This window comes from Mytilus edulis, chromosome 9 (genome assembly GCF_963676685.1).
Source record: "Mytilus edulis chromosome 9, xbMytEdul2.2, whole genome shotgun sequence".
Lineage (NCBI taxonomy): Eukaryota > Metazoa > Mollusca > Bivalvia > Mytilida > Mytilidae > Mytilus > Mytilus edulis.
Genome location: NC_092352.1, coordinates 4673332 through 4694755, shown reverse-complemented (window position 1 = coordinate 4694755; position 21424 = coordinate 4673332). Strand labels below are relative to the sequence as shown.

At 34.1% G+C, this 21424-nt stretch overlaps 1 protein-coding gene across 1 annotated transcript in view; it reads left to right on the top strand.

Moving 5' to 3' along the window:
- The window catches only part of LOC139489399 (location of vulva defective 1-like), a 60813-nt gene extending 45169 nt beyond the window's left edge, over positions 1-15644 (top strand). The window contains exons 18-21 of the mRNA XM_071275715.1: positions 4451-4580; positions 9255-9508; positions 13120-13294; positions 14002-15644. Coding sequence (XP_071131816.1) covers positions 4451-4580; positions 9255-9508; positions 13120-13294; positions 14002-15377 — 1935 coding nt within the window. The 3' untranslated portion in view covers positions 15378-15644. The remainder of the gene's footprint in view (positions 1-4450; positions 4581-9254; positions 9509-13119; positions 13295-14001) is intronic.
- Positions 15645-21424: the final 5780 nt, after the last annotated feature.

Here is a 21424-nt window from a genome sequence, read left to right as displayed (position 1 = left end):
TCTTGCAAAATACGTCGCTAAAAATTGTAACCTTTAAAATTGTTGTGCAGTAAAAACCCATATGGGAACTTTCAAAAGTTGGCAGGTATGTAACAAGTCTTACTATTTTTATGCTCCATTTATGGGCAATATGTTTTCTAGTCTGTCCGTCCGTCCTGCTTCCGGTTATAAAGTTTATGGTCGAGGTAGTTTTTGATGAAGTTGAAATCCAATCAACTTGAAACTTAGTACACATGTGTTCCTCTTGATATGATCTTCTTAATTACTGCCAAATTAAAGATTTTACCTAATTTTCATAGTCAACTGAACATAGAAAATGATTGTACGGATGGGAAATCCATGTACTTATGACCTTTTCTTGTTTGAAGTAAAAAAATACATTTTAACGATAATGGAACAAAGCAGCCTGGGTAAGTGGGGCTGCTTTTATGGTAATTCAAGTTACCTTTTATTCACCTTCTTCCACTTCAGAGCTATCAGCTCTTTGATTGTACCACTATTGCCAAATGGAAAACACCATAATTTTAGTTATAATAGGTTTCTATATGACATCGAACTACAAAAAATGTGACAGACGCAAATCAATGACTACTACTGAATTACAGTCCCCTGCCTTGAGACAGAAACATCATGCATGTGGCTATGCTAAATGAAGGCAATTGTAGTTTACAAATCTTTACCAATCTTCAGATTTTATCAATTGGTAAATAAGACAGTTCAAGATGATACACAGAAACTGAGGAAAATATAACATAAAACAAAAGTTTTAATGAGAGACATGACAGGGTAAGGGTTTCCTGATCTGCGTGTATCACCCACCCTGCTTTTTCATAATCAGTCAGAATGTCAAACTCTGGAATAGGATAAACTCCGTGAATTAATAGATTAGACAACACATTGTTATCTACCGACCTAGGACTTCGAAAACATGTCGCTATTGAGTTTAGACACATACATATCGTATCGATCAACCGATTGGTGATGTTGCCGTAAAACCTAATGTAGCGTCGTTTTCAGTCGTTCTTTCTTGTAACTCTGTTGGGACAGTTTTTATGTAAGGAGCACAATTGTGCAGATAAACTCCATATAGTTGAAAATGCACGAGCGTAATGCATGAATTGAGATATGTACATACGATGGAGCAGACAGTTTGTTAATGCTGTGTAATGGGAAGTTGACGATTCGAAAGTTGAAATCATCATTTTATCATGGAATCCATTATTTACATTGGAATCATTATACCAGTCGTAGATCAGTTGCGTTCATTCACATCTGAGACGACGTCACTACAGATATGTGCATAGAGATAAATTTGGGAAATATACAAACAAAGGGGCAAAAGTGCATCAACGAAAAATGATGAGTTTTAGTTAACAATCTTCTTCTCGTAGACCCTGAATTATTAATTCTACGAGGATGAAGTCCTCAATAACCGTAGAACAATCAATAAAAACAAAAATGAATAAAAATATCAATATCAATATACCAAAGAATCTAAAATAGTTAATCCTTTCCCTTTGCGTTTCTATCGTCCATTATAGTGTCTTTCTTCTAGTTCCGATTCTTTTCCCCAGGACTTTGCGTAAATAATAAGGAAGGAGCATCTTATGATTCCATGAACATTTATTGTAACTTATTTTTGCTTGTTAAACAATGAAAATTAATTTCGTATCATTTTAAATCACATTATGGTTTTATCAACTACAAAATTCTCTTTTCTGTTTTTATCTGATAAGGAATTGAATAGTTACACGAAGATTTGTATCTGATAAGGACTTGAATAGTTACACGAAGATTTGTATCTGATAAGGAATTGAATAGTTACACGAAGATTTGTATCTGATAAGGAATTGAATAGTTACACGAAGATTTGTATCTGATAAGGAATTGAATAGTTACACGAAGATTTGTATCTGATAAGGAATGGAATAGTTGCACGAAGATTTGTATCTGATAAGGAATTGAATAGTTGCACGAAGATTTGTATCTGATAAGGAATTGAATAGTTACACGAAGATTTGTATCTGATAAGGAATTGAATAGTTACACGAAGATTTGTATCTGATACGGAATTGAATAGTTACACGAAGATTTGTATCTGATAAGGAATTGAATAGTTACACGAAGATTTGTATCTAATAAGGAATTGAATAGTTACACGAAGATTTGTATCTGATAAGGAATTGAATAGTTACACGAAGATTTGTATCGTTGTCATTTTAAGGTATACACCCCGCCGCATGTGTGCGCCTGTCCCAACTCAGGAGCCTCTGGCCTTTGTTAGTCTTGTATTTTTTTTTTAATTTAGTTCATTTATACGTTTTGGAGTTTAGTGTGACGTCTATTTTCACTGAACTAGTACACATATTATTTAGGGGCAATCTGAGGACCACCCCCGGGTGCGGGATTTTCTCGCTGCGTTGAAGACCCATTGGTGGCCTTCGGCTGTTGTCTGCTCTTTGGTCGAGTTGTTGTCTCTTTGACATATTCTCAATTTCCATTCTCAATTTTATTATAATATACAAATACATAAATAATACTTTGGTATGACGAAACGTTATCTGAAGAGAGCGTTTTTTGTTTTTTTTGTTTTATCTATATTGAAAATAATGTCATCAAAATGAAATTATTATATATATGGCCAACATTTGGATACTTTGCCGTATCTTAGTTACATTTTCAACAGTAAGTATGCTGGGAATAATTTCTTTTTTAAATTATTTGGTAAAGAGTAATATTGTGTTGTCATGGAACTAATTATGAAGGGTATCTCCAAATTTACGGATTGTTTATACATGATAGTGATGTCTTGTATTGTTTAATGTAAACTATCATTTGTATACATAATTGATGGCCTTTTACTGTAATTTCGATTTTTCAAATGTCAGTATTTTAATAACTATGTATGTGGACTCTCATTGTCGCATGCCTCATATTAATAATCAGGATTTGAAGTTAAAAATCTTATACGAATTTTTTTCTAAATTCGTAAAAAATTACTTTCCTATAATTCGTGTAACTTAATCATCGTCAAACTAGATGATAAGTCTAACCATTTGTACAATATATATGAATACAGGATGAACAACATACATCAAAACAGTTTGTAAAATAGCAGCTGTACATCTCATCTGATGTTTTATCGAGATAATTGGATGAATTTAAAAAAAAAGAAGAGATGTATAAAAACAATAAATTTTAGTACTCTTTGTACATTTATTTTTCTATTAAATCCCCCCCCCCCTTTTTACTCAATTGAAATTGCTGCACTTTATCAAATCAATAACTTTATAACACTTGTTTTTTAAAGGATCACCAATATAGTTGTTAATAGAAGCTGCAGTTAAAAATACAAGAATTTCGCAAAATAACAACAGAATGAAAGTATAATTTTTGGAATGTGCTAATAGCTACCAAATTTTCAAAATAAGATACTTTTGGTTAAGGTTCATGTGGACCCTATGGCTAAAATGGCCGTATTTTCACCTCAAAATTTACTCTGGGTACAGACAAACCTGCGCATTTGTAAAAAAAATCAGACATAGCATGCCCTAGATAAATGAATTTTAAATATGTTTTATGTTTTAGAAAAGTAAAAACTTACCAGGATTTTGCCGTGCACTTTTTTTCATTTCTCCAGAAGGTGCCAAAATAAACTAAGTTGGGAAACGGGTTTGAGAACTTCCCCACAGGTAAAATTTAAGTGAGCATTTTTAATTGACATGGACATTAGATGGACAATAGATACCTGACAATAATTGGTTATTTAAACTGTGTACCTGAGTGGACCATATCAAGGTAAACTCAACTGTTTGTTAATTTTATCGTCTTCTGCAGAGACGAAAAAAAGTGTACGGCAAAATCCAGTTAAGTTATGAATTTTCTAAATCATACAATGCATTTGAATTCTATTTATCTAGGGCATGCTATGCCTTAAAACTTTTCCAGATGCGCAGGTTTGTCTGTACTCAGAGAAAATTTTGAGGTGAAAATACGGCCATTTTAGCCATAGGGTCCACATGAACCTTAAAACTCTAGCTGTTATCAAATATGTCTGAACAAAATTACATATATATAAAAGTAGTAAAACTAAGTTGCATTTTCAACAGATTCACGTTATATAACACTAGCATACTTTCTCTTTAACGGCTTTTTTCAAATAACATCGTTGTTTAATTAAACTTGTTTTTATAATTTAATCTTGAAAACTCAACAATGTCTTTCTTGTACAATATTTCGATACTTTTAAAATTATACAAGTTAAAACCAATATTAATGTTAAACACAAATAAAAAGTTTGACTCCACATGTTTATATATCATATTATATATGAAATAAGGAGATGGGGTATAGTATGTCTATCATTATTTAAAAACTGAGGAACAAATGTAACACATTATACATGAAAAGCAAATTACCAATATTTTACATCTTCACTTATGTGTTTCAGATTATATTGATGTCAGTTATATTCTCTTGGATTGTAAAGAGTTATAAAGAGAAAACTGGGAAATACGACAGGGAGAAACTTCTTCTAGAGACCAAAAGACGAGCAGCAAGTCCATGTTCAGATCTTTTAGGTATAGTTTGTTTACATAGATATACATTTCAAAGAAATATCTGTTGTTCAATCTCATTTGTCCCCAATTAATCCGTTTTCATTTAAACATTGAGTGAAACGTTAAGGCATGACATCAATATAAAGTAATATATATATTTAAATATAAAAAAAAACATGTAATTACTACATAAACAATTTGGTTTGATTCTTCACCTTTTGGTTGAACACAATTAAACAGTCTGGTCATTAATGAAGAAAAAATATACATATGTCATTATGGAAAACTTATGGAATATCAGTTTTTCACAGATGACGACGGATATGTTTCAATTGTCGTAACCACAATCCAATCCTTCTTTTTTTCATGAATGTGACCTACCGAATTGTACATATCATCGGGTTTGTACTCACATTTGTAACAAGACGGGCACAACATATGGAGCAGGATCTTCTTATCTTTCTGGAGCACACGAGATTAAGCGGATTTTTTTGTGGGGTTCGTGTTGCTCAGTCTCTAGTTTTCTATGCTGTGTTTTGTATACTGTTTGTTTGTCTTTTGATCTTTCCTTTTTTGCCATGGTGTTGTCAATTTATTCCCGACCTTTAAGTATGAATGTCCCTTTGGTATCTTTCGTTTCTTTTTTAATACGACGTTCTGATGATAAGGCGGTCTTTTGACATTTTTGTCATTTTTTTACATGATTTTATTGTAGTATACATTAATTATTGATAAATTAAAAAAACACTTTAAAGGTTGCACTTTGTAAATACAGCTGATGAACAAACCACGTATCTTTTGGTGTGATTAAAATATCAGGAATTTCTCGCTACATTGAAGACCTGTTAGTGACCTTCTGCTGTTGTTTTTTTTCAATGGTCGGGTTGTTGTCTCTTTGGCACATTCCCCATTTCCATTCTCAATTTTATCATAGATATTTTGTTTTGTTTACTTACTGGTTGTTAGATATGATCTTCATGTTTCATCTAGTAGATAAACACCTTGGGAGTTTTACAAGTATAAATGCAGTTCGATAGCGGTCAAATTAAATTGCAGGAAGACTCAAAGTAAAAGGAGTGGTAGTAAAGAATTTTAGTGTAGATTTAAACTCTTAGAGGTTCGAGGCAAATAAATGTTGAAAATATGCTGCACAACCCTATATGTTTGACGTTTGAAAACATGCCGCGCAACCCTATATATTTGAGTTTGAAAACATGCCGCACAACCCTATATGTTTGACGTTTGAAAACATGCCGCACAACCCTATATGCTTGACGTTTGCAAAAATGAGTAGTGAAAAACATGCCGCACAACCCTATATGTTTGACGTTTGAAAACATGCCGCACAACCCTATATGTTTGACGTTTGCAAAAATGAGTAGTGAAAAACATGCCGCACAACCCTATATGTTTGACGTTTGAAAACATGCCGCACAACCCTATATGCTTGACGTTTGAAAACATGCCGCACAACCCTATATGCTTGACGTTTGCAAATATGAGTAGTGGAAAACATGCCGCACAACCCTATATGTTTGACGTTTGCAAATATGAGTAGTGGAAAACATGCCGCACAACCCTATATGTTTGACGTTTGAAAACATGCCGTACAACCCTATATATTTGAGTTTGAAAACATGCCGCACAACCCTATATGTTTGACGTTTGAAAACATGCCGCACAACCCTATATGTTTGACGTTTGCAAATATGAGTAGTGGAAAACATGCCGCACAACCCTATATGTTTGACGTTTGCAAAAATGAGTAGTGAAAAACATGCCGCACAACCCTATATGTTTGACGTTTGCAAATATGAGTAGTGGAAAACATGCCGCACAACCCTATATGTTTGACGTTTGCAAAAATGAGTAGTGAAAAACATGCCGCACAACCCTATATGTTTGACGTTTGCAAATATGAGTAGTGGAAAACATGCCGCACAACCCTATATGTTTGACGTTTGCAAAAATGAGTAGTGAAAAACATGCCGCACAACCCTATATGTTTGACGTTTGCAAATATGAGTAGTGGAAAACATGCCGCACAACCCTATATGTTTGACGTTTGCAAAAATGAGTAGTGAAAAACATGCCGCACAACCCTATATATTTGAGTTTGAAAACATGCCGCACAACCCTATATGTTTGACGTTTGAAAACATGCCGCACAACCCTATATGCTGACGTTTGCAAAAATGAGTAGTGAAAAACATGCCGCACAACCCTATATGTTTGACGTTTGAAAACATGCCGCACAACCCTATATGCTTGACGTTTGAAAACATGCCGCACAACCCTATATGCTTGACGTTTGCAAAAATGAGTAGTGAAAAACATGCCGCACAACCCTATATATTTGAGTTTGAAAACATGCCGCACAACCCTATATGTTTGACGTTTGAAAACATGCCGTACAACCCTATATGTTTGACGTTTGAAAACATGCCGCACAACCCTATATGTTTGACGGTTGAAAACATGCCGCACAATCCTATATGCTTGACGTTTGCAAAAATTAGTAGTGCACGTGATAGTCGTATCTAGGAAAGGATTTTTGACGAAAATTCATAGTAAAAGAGGCAAAGTTTAGTCATAAAAGAGGCTCCTTTTGCAGTGTCTATATTTACAGAAGTAAAACTTTTATACGTTTTGGTGCGCTTTCCCCGATATGACTAAAAGGTACTAAAATGTATAGCCAAAAAAATTTAAAAATATAAAAAAATAATCTAAACGATACCATGCTTATAATTTTGTACTTCTACAAAAGAATCAGTGACGCTCGAAGTTAGAAGTTCAAATGGAGTACGAAGTTGAAAAGCATTGAGAACCTTTATATTTCAGAGGTTAACTATACTTGTTGTATGATGTACATGTCTGTCTGGCAGAGTTCATTTGAACGTGACCTCATGTTCATGGTTCAGTAGTCAAAGATTTGTTTTCTTGGTTTGATTTATTTCCAAGATACTATAAGAAAAAGATTAACTATATTTGGTATATGCGATGATTTAAAGGCGTGACGTGACATTTACATTTATCATTGGTATTGTTAAGTTTAATTTATACTTTTAATATAACAGTTTTCGCAAGACATTCCGCATATATACAATCATGATCAGTAAAGCAAACGAAATATTTCAGCTTGTGCACGTTTGTTTTCCTTTTGGACATAAACTACAATGCATGGAGAGAAACTGTTATCTTTGAAACTGATCATCAAAATAAGATATAGAAATAGGTCAATAATCTAATTTATCAGACGACTCCTTAGCTCCATGAAATTAGAATTTAAACCCATGACTTACGCTTAATTCCAAAACTAAAAAAAGATAGAGACAAGTCTTAAAGAGCAAAAATGATCAGAATGACAAGAACTAGAAAAAGGTCAAATAACCGAAATTTTCAGTCGACTTGTTATAGATGTTATTGCTATGAAATGAGGATTTTAACAATTTTAAGAATATGTATCTTTTAACAGCTGCACCAAGAGCGCATGACACGCCCTTTGTGACATAATGAGAATTAAATAGAATATTTCAAATACCGGTTTATTGAACTTCTTACACCGCCAGAGACGTCCCTTTATATAACTCTCCCTCTTTTGTTCTAAATCCGGATAAAATCATTACATAGCTCTGCTTAGTCTGTGAATATTACAGCTTTTGAATTGGAATCTTGATTTCTATTATCTAGGTAATTCCAAACAACTTTTTAGCGTTCAAGTTAGCCTTCGATGTGCAATTTTGTGGGGGATGGGGTTGGGGTTTGGGGGGGGGGGGTGTGGGGGAGGTTGTATTAACGCTGCCTTTTGGTTTTTTTTCTTGATTGCGTGACAAGTCTTTGTGTTGTCATTTTGTAGCACACGATAATTATGAGTATCTCTCTTCACCGATATAAAAAAAATAAATGATAAGGAGTAAAAAAATAAAATAAAATCGGAATATTCGCTAAAAAATTCAAGATGACGCCAAATCTTTATTTGAATGATTTGTTACAGCGACGGATGCTATCTTAAACACAGTCCCATATCGACGTCCTTACCACGGGGTAATGGGTTCATATACCCTGTCAAGGTAACCAATGAAATTAGAGGATTAGCTGGAATTTTGCTATCATTGTTCGATAGATTATACATCTTTGCAATGCCTGTATTACATACTTTTATACTAAATATGGGTTATCCCGAGATGGTTTGGGAGATAATCAATACATTAGATAAACAAGTCTTGTTGCGAACAGTGTTAACCTCATCACATTCTGTATGTGCCTGTCCCAAGTCAGGAGCCTGTTAATTAGTGGTTGTCGTTTGTTGCTGTATATCATATTTTTTGTTTGTTCATTTTGTTGTACATAAATCAGGCTGTTAGTTTTCTCGTTTGAATTGTTTGTCATATGGGCCTTTTTTAGCTCACTATACGGTATTGGTTTTGCTCATTGATAACGGCCGTATGGTAACCTATAGTCATTAATTTCTTTGTCATTTGGTCTCTTGTGGAGAGTTGTCTCGTTGGCAATCATACCACATCTCTCATGATCTCTTATATGTGGAATATTATAATTGGGCAAGTTTTTGCAGAAAAGGCCGACATGTTTCTATCAGTATAAAAGATGTAACTGTACAATTCCTTAAAACCTAACAAAATCAAACGTCAGTATATAGATAGTTATTCATAATTTTTCTTATTTCTGTTGTTTAAGATGTGAACAAAAAAAAGCAATCTCCATTGAAACCAAAGAAACTTGCTAGATTGAAAGAAAAAAGACAGCAGCGACTTCGAATACAAGAGATATTTATAGAACTAGTTTTATATACGATATTCCTGGCTGTTTTGTATTGTGTCAGTTTTAGTAACAGGGATTCCAGATGGTACAACGTCAAAAATCATCTAGAACAGCATCTTATTACAACAAATAATATCACAGCAGGGGATTCAACGTTAAAATATGATCAGGTGAGTTGTCTTTCCTGTTTTATAAACTGTTATTTTTACAATGTTAAAAATGTGAAAAAGAAAAAAAGATTGAGTACAGCCAGATAACACTTCATCCATATACACATATAAATGTACAATAAGGAATTAATAAAGCTTAAACAAAGCACAAAGGCTTCCATATAAACACATATAAGCCTGGCGAGATATCCGATGCATCGGAAAGCGATACCAGCCAAAAAGTTATTTACCACATGTATAATATGATGCGTTGAGAAAAGAGACACACGTTATACATCACAACTATGAATAAGGGGGTGTCACTACTTATAAACTTACTAGTGACATTTTAGATACAAACTGAGCAATTAGGTCACACCAATTTGAACCCTTGTTCGACGGACCCGCCCGCACCTATTTTTTTCAAAACAGATTTTTTTTATTTTTTTTATATTCCCGCTTCCCCCATCCGGAATTGTAATCATGTCCATTTCCCGCACCGTTTTTGTTGTTGTAAATATTATAAAAAGATATCAACATTTGTTTAATCACAGTCTAACCTGTATATAACGATATTAAACATAAAACACCCCACCACACTATGTAAATATCTGTGAGAATATTTGTTTCAGCATGAAACCTGGAGTGCTCCGATAAAAAGTTATAACAGCGGGTATTTCCGTGAAGAACAAAAAAAAATTGGTTTCTTTCCCCCTTACTTATATTCTCTATCAAAAATGATCGTTGTTAGAATAAAGTGCAAAGAACTTCTGAAGGATTTGCTTTCAACTGCAATTATATTGTATGCTGGCGAAACAAAACTATCCATAGCCGCTGCATGTTTATGCAGCTGTCCTGATTGATTCAGGAGCATTTCGTTCAGCAGTTATCGTTTGTTGTTCATTGGTATTTTCCCGTTTGGATATATAAATTAGATCGTTGGTTTTCCTGTTCGAATTGTGTACGCTAATAATTTTGGGGTCCTTTATAGCTTGCTGTTTGGTCTGTATGAAAGCCCTGTGTAAAAGGCCGTACTTTGACCTGTGTTTGTTATTGCCAGGTTGAGACAAGGGGTCATTTTACTGATGTAGAAAAGAAAAGAGAAATACCAAAGATTTGTATAGTTCTTCTATACAAAACCTTTGAACACTTAAAATTTTGTACTAAAAAAGAGGAGAGTTACATCATATTTTAAACAACTTTTTTAAAAGAGGAGTCCACTTATTATGAATAATATTAAACTGTGAAAGTAAATGTGTTAACATGGTTAAAGTCCAGGAATATTAATAAATTCTTGGACATGTTTTGACCATTTAATACCAGATAGATATATAGTTCTATGAGAAAATATGAGCCCTTTTGTACAAACAAATATATTATAACTTATATTGATCCATCATAAAACATGTAAAAGGGATATTTATAACATTAAGGGGTTGCCCCCAAACTGATTATGATTTGGATGGAGAATTGTCTCATTGTCAGTCACACATACATAGACCAGAATTTAATTATTTCTTGGTGAACAGGGAAAGAATACTTCAGAAATTAAAGAAATTGTCAAAGTACAAGTGATAAATCAAGTTTTAATATTGTCAAAACCTATTATTTTATGTTTACAGAAAAAAATATAATCGCTCGCTTTTACTTTTCAAGCTTCCCCTCAAAATTTTGCAAATTAAATATTTTTTATTAAAATTTTCAAATCGCTCGCATGCCCCAAATTTTGGAGTCCAAAAATCCGTAGAACAAGAAATTAAATTGGTGTGGCCTTATGCCAGAATTATAATTTACAGTCACAAATTCGTAATTTAATGTGCCAGGTCGAGCGTGCTTATCGACCAAATAAATCACATCAATGACACTACAATCAAAACAGTTGGAAGGCCAAAATCATTCACGGTGTTAACTTTGGCATATGAATACAATTTTTTTCTATACTAGTCATAGATGGTGTTATGTAGATTTTGACAACATTTTCAAATGTTTGGTTTTAATACTATTCAATTATTGGGCTGCTTTGATTCGACATAAAGGATGCTTTGATTCGACATAAAGGATCAGTCTTTTGCGCGTCTTATACTAAATTATAAGGCTGATATTTTTTATGAGCTTTACAACCTTTTTGTCGATACCACTAGTACTGCCTGTCGACGTTTTCCCCCCGATGAAAACACAAGCCATGTAGTCATTACTACTGTTCCAACATGAAATATCAATTTAACGTCATTTTGTAAATTTACTATTGATTAACATGATTAAACTGTAAAATCTCTACTGTTTTTTTATGATTTTTTTTTGCTCTCTAATCTGACGTACGATTTTTTTTATAGATCTCAAATATTTACCTCAATATAATATTATTTTCGTCGTTATACGCCGTCTTAGACAGGACATATGATAGGATACCATAGTCCGTCCGATTGTCCATCCGTATGTTAACTCAAAAAATATTTGTCGTGATCTCATAGTTGCATCAATTGTATCATGCCAGAGTTGTAGGTCTGTATTCAATAATAATTTGAAACCTTCTCAAATGTTGTACAATAGTACATAATTGAAAACAAATTTTAGATTTTTATCTTGCCGTTTGCTCCTTTTTACATTTGTTTTATCCAATTGTAAATAGGTCCGTTATTAATTTTGAAGTAATAACCAAATATATATGTGTAAGACTCTAAAGTGCGATGGTACTCTAAAGTGCGATGGTCACGCTAAAGTGCGATGGTCTACGCTAAAGTACGATGGTCTACGCTAAAGTACGATGGTGTATCACGCTAAAGTGCGACGGCTGTTTGTTCGCTAAAGTGCGATTGTTTATCACGCTAAAGTGCGATGGACCAAAAGGGTAATGTTAAAGGGCTAAAAGCTTTAAAGAACACGGATGTGTAATAAATAGCCTTTTTGGCAAAAGCTAGAATGCTAAGGTTTTATAACATACGTGATAGGCTTCATAATTACAGGTAGGCATAACTAATTGTTTCTAAATTAAGAAGAACGACCACATAATAATTGCTAAAATGGTAGTTTAGGTGTGACAAAAATCTATATATCCTGTATATGAAAAAAATCAAAAAAAATCGGGCATATCAAATATTTGGATAATTGGCGTAACTTGCCGTTCACACAGTCTATCACTAATGGCAAATCTCCCCTTGAAGTTGTCATTGAAAATTACAAATACAAATCCTTCGTTGTGAAACATTTATTTGTTTAAAACATTCTTAATTTATACGAGAGAGCATGCAATGTTCTCCGAGCTTTCACCTTTTTTTTGCAATTGGTTTAAAGTGGTTAATCAAATATTCTACATTTTTCTTTCGGCGTGTTCATTTTTTGTTTGTATAAAAGACTGTTCACGTCATAATCCATAGTACGTTTATTACGTCTATACCTTCGTGGACCATCGCACTTTAGCGTGTGTAGGCATCGCACGTTAGCGTAGATCATCGCACTTTAGCGTAACCATCGTACTTTAGCGTCCCCATTGCACTTTAGAGTACTAGTCCTACATATATCTGTAGCTTATGTTATCCATTCATAATTCAATATGTATAACTAAGACGCAAAATATGAAATTCACCTGAAAACTTCTGTGGTCATATGTCTTATACTATTAAAATGTTTTACAGGTTACAACTGCATCTAATTTATATGTATGGATCGATGATACCCTTATTCCGTTTCTGTTTCCACGGTACCATTCCAATGGAGATCAACTGAATGCAGATAGAAGATTATATGTACAAGACAACGTTAATTTTCGTGTTGGTCCAATGAGACTAAGACAACTAAGAGCAGTTCCAGGTACGATACATAAAACATGTAATGTAATTTGTATTACTTTTCCGATGAATTTAATGACCGGTTCTGACCAATGAAATTAAAGATTAGAGCTTACTCTGGCATCAAATATATGAGTAGTTGTGTCTGTTCCTTAATGTTTTGGAAAATTTTAATCAAACAATATTCGCATAGTATACATGTTACTTCATTTCTATTACTTTTATGATGAATTTAATGACTAGTTCTGGCTTATAAAATGAAAGAATGCAACTAACTGTGGCATCAATTATGTTAGTAGTTGTGTCTGTTCTTTAAAGTTTTGGCAAATTTCAATCAAACAATATTCGTATTCACAAGTTGATTAATAGAAATAACATTACATAAGTGGCTGGAGTCTGAAGCGTTTTTTTTTTCTTCGTCTGGAACGCTTTTACCTAGACATTTGAAAGCCATAATATATACATTCTTAAACGCATACTAAAGTAGATAATAATACAAGACATGAATATACAGGTTGACAGTCTTCACATAGTTCAAAATAAATTGCCAGAGTGAAAATAAGATAACAACTTAAAAACGCAACTCGTATAGGAAAAGACAAAACTGGTATAATAAGCAAGCTCTAAAATGATTTTAATTGAGCTTCTTTAATTCAATCTGGCGTTGTCACCTGAAGGTGAACTTTATTGAAAGTCAAATGATATAAATGTAGGTATTGACTTTTTCAGAGCCATGTAGCACACAGTTTTGGGGTAATTTTACCTGTTATGATGAATATTCCATTTCCGGAGAGGATGATGTAAACTATTGTGTAGCCTGGGAGCCTCACCCTTGTGTCAGAGGTCAAGCTGTATATAATATGACATCTGCTGCCTGGAATTTTGTGTCGTCTGTTGATATTTGGGGACTTCCGGTGGCAGGACTACAATCTACCTATGGCGGTGGTGGATACATAGCAGAATTCATGGTCAACTACAACATATCACGTCTAATACTTAATGATTTGTATAAATACACATGGATAGATCGTGCAACAAGAGCCATATTTACAGAATTCACCTTGTACAACGTGGATGACAATGTGTTTGTATTCATCACGTTTTTGACCGAATTTCCGGAAACAGGTGGTGTCATTAAAAGTACATCAATCAAACCGTTTCGGCCTTATCAACATATCGGAAGCATTGGTTTGTTCATCTTCATGTGTGAAATTATTGTACTAATTGGAATACTTATATTTTCTGTTCATAAATTTCTTTTGATTCGGAGATATGGTAAGAAAATGATGAAAGAATTATGGCATGTCCTTGACATATTAATTATTTTATTATTCTTTGTTTGTACCGTAATGTATATCTGTAGATGGATAATGATTAATTTGGCAATTGAAAAATGGGAAAGTAATAAGAATAAATACGTCAACTTCAGTCATATTGCGTCATGGGACGAACTGTTTAACATATTCCTGGCATTCATTATATTTCTAACAACAATGCGAATCATGCGAGTTCTCAGCTATAGTGAAAAAATAAATCAATTTGGAAAGGTTCTCTCTCACGTAAGTCGTGACCTGTGTGGTTGTTTTGTAATGTTTGCGATCGTGTATGTAGCATTTTCTACTTTCGGACATCTTATATTTGGCAGGCAATTAGAAACATACAAAAACTTATTCGTGTCGTCAACGACGTTGGTCAATGCTATTATCGGTAAGAACAGTATCAATGATCTGTTTTCTGTGGAACCGGTTTTGGGAAGAGCCTATTACTTTTTCTTCGTTTTGTTTTTGTTGTGGATTATGATGACAATGATGAATGCAACCTTAAATGTAGGTATTACAACCGTTAGGAACAAACCTGTTCGGTCAACATACGGCATAACAAACATCGTAGCAAGCTTCTGGAAAGAGGCTGTTGGTCTCATTATTGCATCAAATAATGCCACAACGAAAGACAAGATCAAATTGTCACCAGACTGCGTATTAAGGAAGGAAGTTCCAAAGGAAATAGAAATTATACCTCGGGAAGATACAAAACAGATTGAAATAATAAAACCGAACGTCGATTTAAGGAAGAAGAAAACACGACTAAGACGTATTTATCAGTAGTACTACTATAATCCATGTGCACAAGTTGATCTTAAAGTTATTTTTAACATAACAAATGCGATATATACCATTGAGTTTTGTTTAAAAACGGGACAAAATATAAAACGACTACTAAAACAGTTGATGCAATCGATTATCAAATGGTGCATTCAAATCGTTTTCTAAAATCAACCTATTTTCTGTGCACCAATAAACTTATCTTGATTTCTATGAAATAATTGTGTTTTGTCTGAAAAATATTTCATAAATAAAAGATCTTTTATCGTCGTTTTTTGTTAAAAAAAATGCCATCTTATTGACTAATCTTATTTCAATGTTCCTGGTGTTGGATTGAACATATTCAATGTTCAAATTACATAAATCCCTTTAGAAGATACAAATTAAGGTGTAAAAAGCGAACTGATGAACTGAAATAGGAGCGAGACTAGACCCACCTTAAGATCTTGACAATTGTCCATCAATATATAATAGAGAATAAGGAAATGATGAGTTAATGGAACAGAGAAAAGCAATCTAACAGAACAATCAAACCTTAAATAACAAGATGAAAAATCGTCAACCAATTACCGTTGTTTGACAACGTCAGTTTCATATGACAAGTAGTCAAATCAATTGTAAACACATGCACCTGAGACGATGAATAATATGACTTAAAAATCAAAACTAAAATTAAAAAAACAGGGGACTGTGAACACATTTGACAGAAACATTCTGCTTGAGCCGTTTGTTTGTCTGTTGTCCTCATCCGACAGCTGTGTACATTGTCGTCAAGAAATTAATAGAAAAAATCAAAATAATGAACTAAGTGTGAAGAACATGGATTGGAACATTAAGTTGGAGTAAGGTACCTACAGCTGGGTACATTATCGATGTGAAATTAATATGGCGCATTACTTGACATATAATACATAAAAAAAGTAATATCTAAGTTCATATTGCCATAAGACATACATAATGGACCAACGCCATAATATGTGAGACACCCTTGTCAGGATAATTTGTTTCATTTGAATCGAAGCGTTCCGGTTAGATGTAACAAGAGTGTTTTCTCCTTTTGTGTTAACATATGTTATTGTGACCCTTAAAATGTATATCATGAAGACTAAGAGATTTTTTGTATAAGAAGCAGAAAATTGAGGTCAGCCTCAATGGTGAAGGTCATGTTCTAAATTTTGAACTTTGCTTTTATTGCAATTTATCAAAAACCGTTCAAATTAACATGTTTGGCAAATTTTAAGTTGATACATGTCCCTTTGGTATTTGTCGCTCTCTTTTGCAATGTCAATACGTTTTGTTACTTTTAAGAGAAGATTTCTCCAGTGAAAATATGCAAACATAGAGTGTTTGGCAAGTTAACTATTAAACCATACATATATAATCTAGACCTAGGGTTTTTGGAATTAAAATAAACGACCTTTGTTCTTAAAATTGAGGTCAAAGATCAAAGATTAATTTGCCGTTCTTGATTTTGACTTTTGCAATAACTTCATACTGGTACATAATGAAGCCATTAGTATTTTGCATTATGCTTGACAACATATAACCTTTAATACGTAAACCGGAGGTATCCATGTTTGCACTACTGTCATGTAAAATTACTATACAGGTTTTGAATAACTGTGAAGGATATTTTATTAAAATAAGATAGTAAGTCATTTCCTTTAGTTCAAGCAAAAGTATATAGATATAAATAGGAAGATGTGGTATTAGTGCCAATGAAACAACTATCCATCCTAGTAACAATGTGTTAAAAGTAAACAAAGTACGGCCTTCAACGCGGAGCCTTGGCTCACACCGAACAGCAAGCTATAAATAGCCCCATAATGACTAATGTAAAACAATTCAAACGGGAAAACCAACGGTCTTATCTATATAAAATAAAAAACGACAAACAAGAAACACTAGTGCACCACATCAACAAACGACAACAGCTGAACAACAGGCTCCTGACTTAGGACAGGTGCATAAAAATGCAGCTGGTTTAAACGTTTTAACAGGCGCCAACCTTCACCTTAACCTGAAACAGTAGTGTAACATTACAACTTAAAAAGACACACAATGAAATATCAATTGAAATGGCGTAACTCGATCAAAAAGACATATACACAAAACCATGTAAATATATACTGAACGAATAAGTTTGATCTATGCCAAAATATAAATACAATATAAATAAAAAAGATGTAACGATGTCAAAAGACTTTAACCGAGGCCAAAATGGCGTGAAATAAAGTAACGTACACAGGTAAATTTAGATATAATGATTTTGTTGTTAGGAGTAAGGAAACATGTTTACAAAATAAATTTGTTTCTCAGAGTACGAGTACTACGTAAACCGTATTAAAGGTGGTACGTAATAAAAATAGTAAGACGAGATATAACACAAAATAAGTAAACACTGAATAAAAGAAATGCACTACAAATGTGTCAACAGGTCAAAATAACACGAAAGTACGATTTGAGAGTACTCGCTGTTACTGAAAGCTTGTTAAAAGCCAAACACAATTAGTAATAAAAAATCATACGTCAGCGACTAAAATCAATTACAAAACATCCCAGGCAGGAATCTAGTGTTTTAACGCCATGGACAATCAAAGAAGACATGACTTGTGCAATACCAAAATAAAAGTAACGACAGGCAGAAGGATAGTTAGATTTAACCTTATAATAAATGTATATGAGATTATATATAGATAAAACCATTTCTAAATAGAAAATAAACTTGGATGTGTATAAATACATAAAAAAAAACATCCAAAAAGAGTACAATTTTAGTTATGTTTTGATTTGTTGTTAGTGCCAATGAAAACAATATTCAAAGATTTTATTACAATATTAGCAAGATAACCTGTACTAATAAGTTCGTTTTAAGGTTCGATAAGTTTACAGGGATCACATAGTGATTGATTTGGAAACACATATGTTTGAAATCTTTTATCTTCTGACACCTTTTTTTTAAACGATGGTTATATTTTGAATAATTAAAAAAAAACGTAATTATCAATGTTTGAATCGGAAAGACCTTCAATTGTTTTCTGAACAATTGGTTTTTAACATTGTTTAAAAACTTCAATTGTTTTTCTTTATTTCAATATCAGGTATCTGTGGATGTTTAATGACTCCGTTAACTGGTATGGAGTCGACTGTTTCAGGTCGGAATACTTTTTAGATCTATTCCTTCAATGTTAGCTTGGTGAATCAGATGTAAGGGAACCCTCTTTTCAAAGTGGTGGTATGTTAAAGCGTTCAGACTTTTGTGTTGTATATAGGTGAACAGTATTTTAAGGACACTTTTTGATATAATAGTCGGATTTTGCTCAATGTGGTTTCCCACATATAATCTTATTGTGGAATGGAGTAGGAATAAGTTGTAACTGTATGTTGTTAACATGACCGTTATTGAAGACAGAGATAAAATTAGAAGAATTTGTACAAGTTGCCTATATTGTTTTCTTGTTTTCAACGGAAAGCACTTTTTGTGATAACTTTCTATACTATACATTTCGTAAATTGGAAGTTATTGTACGCCTTGACGTCACTGAGTGGCAGTTGTAGTACAGGCTGTCTCCGCCACTTAACTATCTTTACAATATAGAGTACATGTATTATCGAAGGCAAACATATGGAATCATGATACAATAAAATAATATTACATCATTATTGACTTCGATCCGGTTTGCTAGTATACATATTTTAAAGCAAACATAAGAGTAAACTGGGAAAAGATCGGCACGAAAAACTGAAACAAAAGGACTAAAAGGACAAAAGATAAACGATAAACGATACAATGAATCCATCTAAAAGTAATTGCACTAACCGAAAGCTAGTTCAAGTCAGTTACAACTATTAATTTTTTTTCCCAGACTTAGTATCAATTAGAAGATATTCAATGGATCTATATATAAGAAACTAATCATACGTATGTAACACCATTTACATGGTAATGTCTATTCGTTTTTATATTTATCAGTTTAACTATGCCTTTGGTTTTGTCTTCGTGTCTTTTATAGTGACACTTTTCCAAATAGAAGGTACACAAACAAGTGTTTGCACTATTTATGCGTGTACACATCATGTACAATGATATCATGGACCGAACCCATTTTAGGGCGAACAGTAGTGTTGTATGATTAATGTTTATATAGCAGTTCATGATGTGGTCCTTTTCGCGGCCCGCATTTAAGCCATGTAGATTTCTATTAAAACCAGAGACAATGATTTCCAAAAAAACTAAATGTTAAAGGTCCGGCTTATTGCAGAATAAAAACAATACATCGGAAATATATATTTATTAATACACGTTACGTACCCGGTGAGAACCTCGGCGAGCATCGCTTTCCGTTCTGTTTTAAATATATTTGACAAAACCTTTAGGAATTTGGGGTTCTCAATGCTCTTCAACTTTATCTGACCTTTTTTACCATTTGGATTCCCCTTATTCAATTCAATAACAAATAATGTTATTTCAATATGGCTTTATACGGATCGTATCATATCCACGACGAGGGTGGTTTATAACGACATTGACTGTCCAAGAGTCTCTTGCACGGTTGATACTCGTATCATATCCACGATGAGGGTGGTTTATAACGACATTGACTGTCCAAGAGTCCCTTGCACGGTTGATACTCGTATCATATCCACGATGAGGGTGGTTTATAACGACATTGACTGTCCAAGAGTCCCTTGCACGGTTGATACTCGTATCATATCCACGATGAGGGTGGTTTATAACGACATTGACTGTCCAAGAGTCTCTTGCACGGTTGATACTCGTATCATATCCACGATGAGGGTGGTTTATAACGACATTGACTGTCCAAGAGTCTCTTGCACGGTTGATACTCGTATCATATCCACGATTAGGGTGGTTTATAACGACATTGACTGTCCAAGAGTCTCTTGCACGGTTGATACTCGTATCATATCCACGATGAGGGTGGTTTATAACGACATTGACTGTCCAAGAGTCTCTTGCATGGTTGATACTCGTATTATATCCACGATGAGGGTGGTTTATAACGACATTGACTGTCCAAGAGTCCCTTGCACGGTTGATACTCGTATCATATCCACGATGAGGGTGGTTTATAACGACATTGACTGTCCAATAGTCCCTTGCACGGTTGATACTCGTATCATATCCACGATGAGGGTGGTTTATAACGACATTGACTGTCCAAGAGTCCCTTGCACGGTTGATACTCGTATCATATCCACGATGAGGGTGGTTTATAACGACATTGACTGTCCAAGAGTCCCTTGCACGGTTGATACTCGTATCATATCCACGATGAGGGTGGTTTATAACGACATTGACTGTCCAAGAGTCTCTTGCACGGTTGATACTCGTATCATATCCACGATGAGGGTGGTTTATAACGACATTGACTGTCCAAGAGTCTCTTGCACGGTTGATACTCGTATCATATCCACGATTAGGGTGGTTTATAACGACATTGACTGTCCAAGAGTCCCTTGCACGGTTGATACTCGTATCATATCCACGATGAGGGTGGTTTATAACGACATTGACTGTCCAAGAGTCTCTTGCACGGTTGATACTCGTATCATATCCACGATGAGGGTGGTTTATAACGACATTGACTGTCCAAGGGTCTCTTGCACGGTTGATACTCGTATCATATCCACGATGAGGGTGGTTTATAACGACATTGACTGTCCAAGAGTCTCTTGCATGATTGATACTCGTATCATATCCACGATGAGGGTGGTTTATAACGACATTGACTGTCCAAGAGTCTCTTGCACGGTTGATACTCGTATCATATCCACGATGAGGGTGGTTTATAACGACATTGACTGTCCAAGAGTCTCTTGCACGGTTGATACTCGTATCATATCCACGATGAGGGTGGTTTATAACGACATTGACTGTCCAAGAGTCTCTTGCACGGTTGATACTCGTATCATATCCACGATGAGGGTGGTTTATAACGACATTGACTGTCCAAGAGTCCCTTGCACGGTTGATACTCGTATCATATCCACGATGAGGGTGGTTTATAACGACATTGACTGTCCAA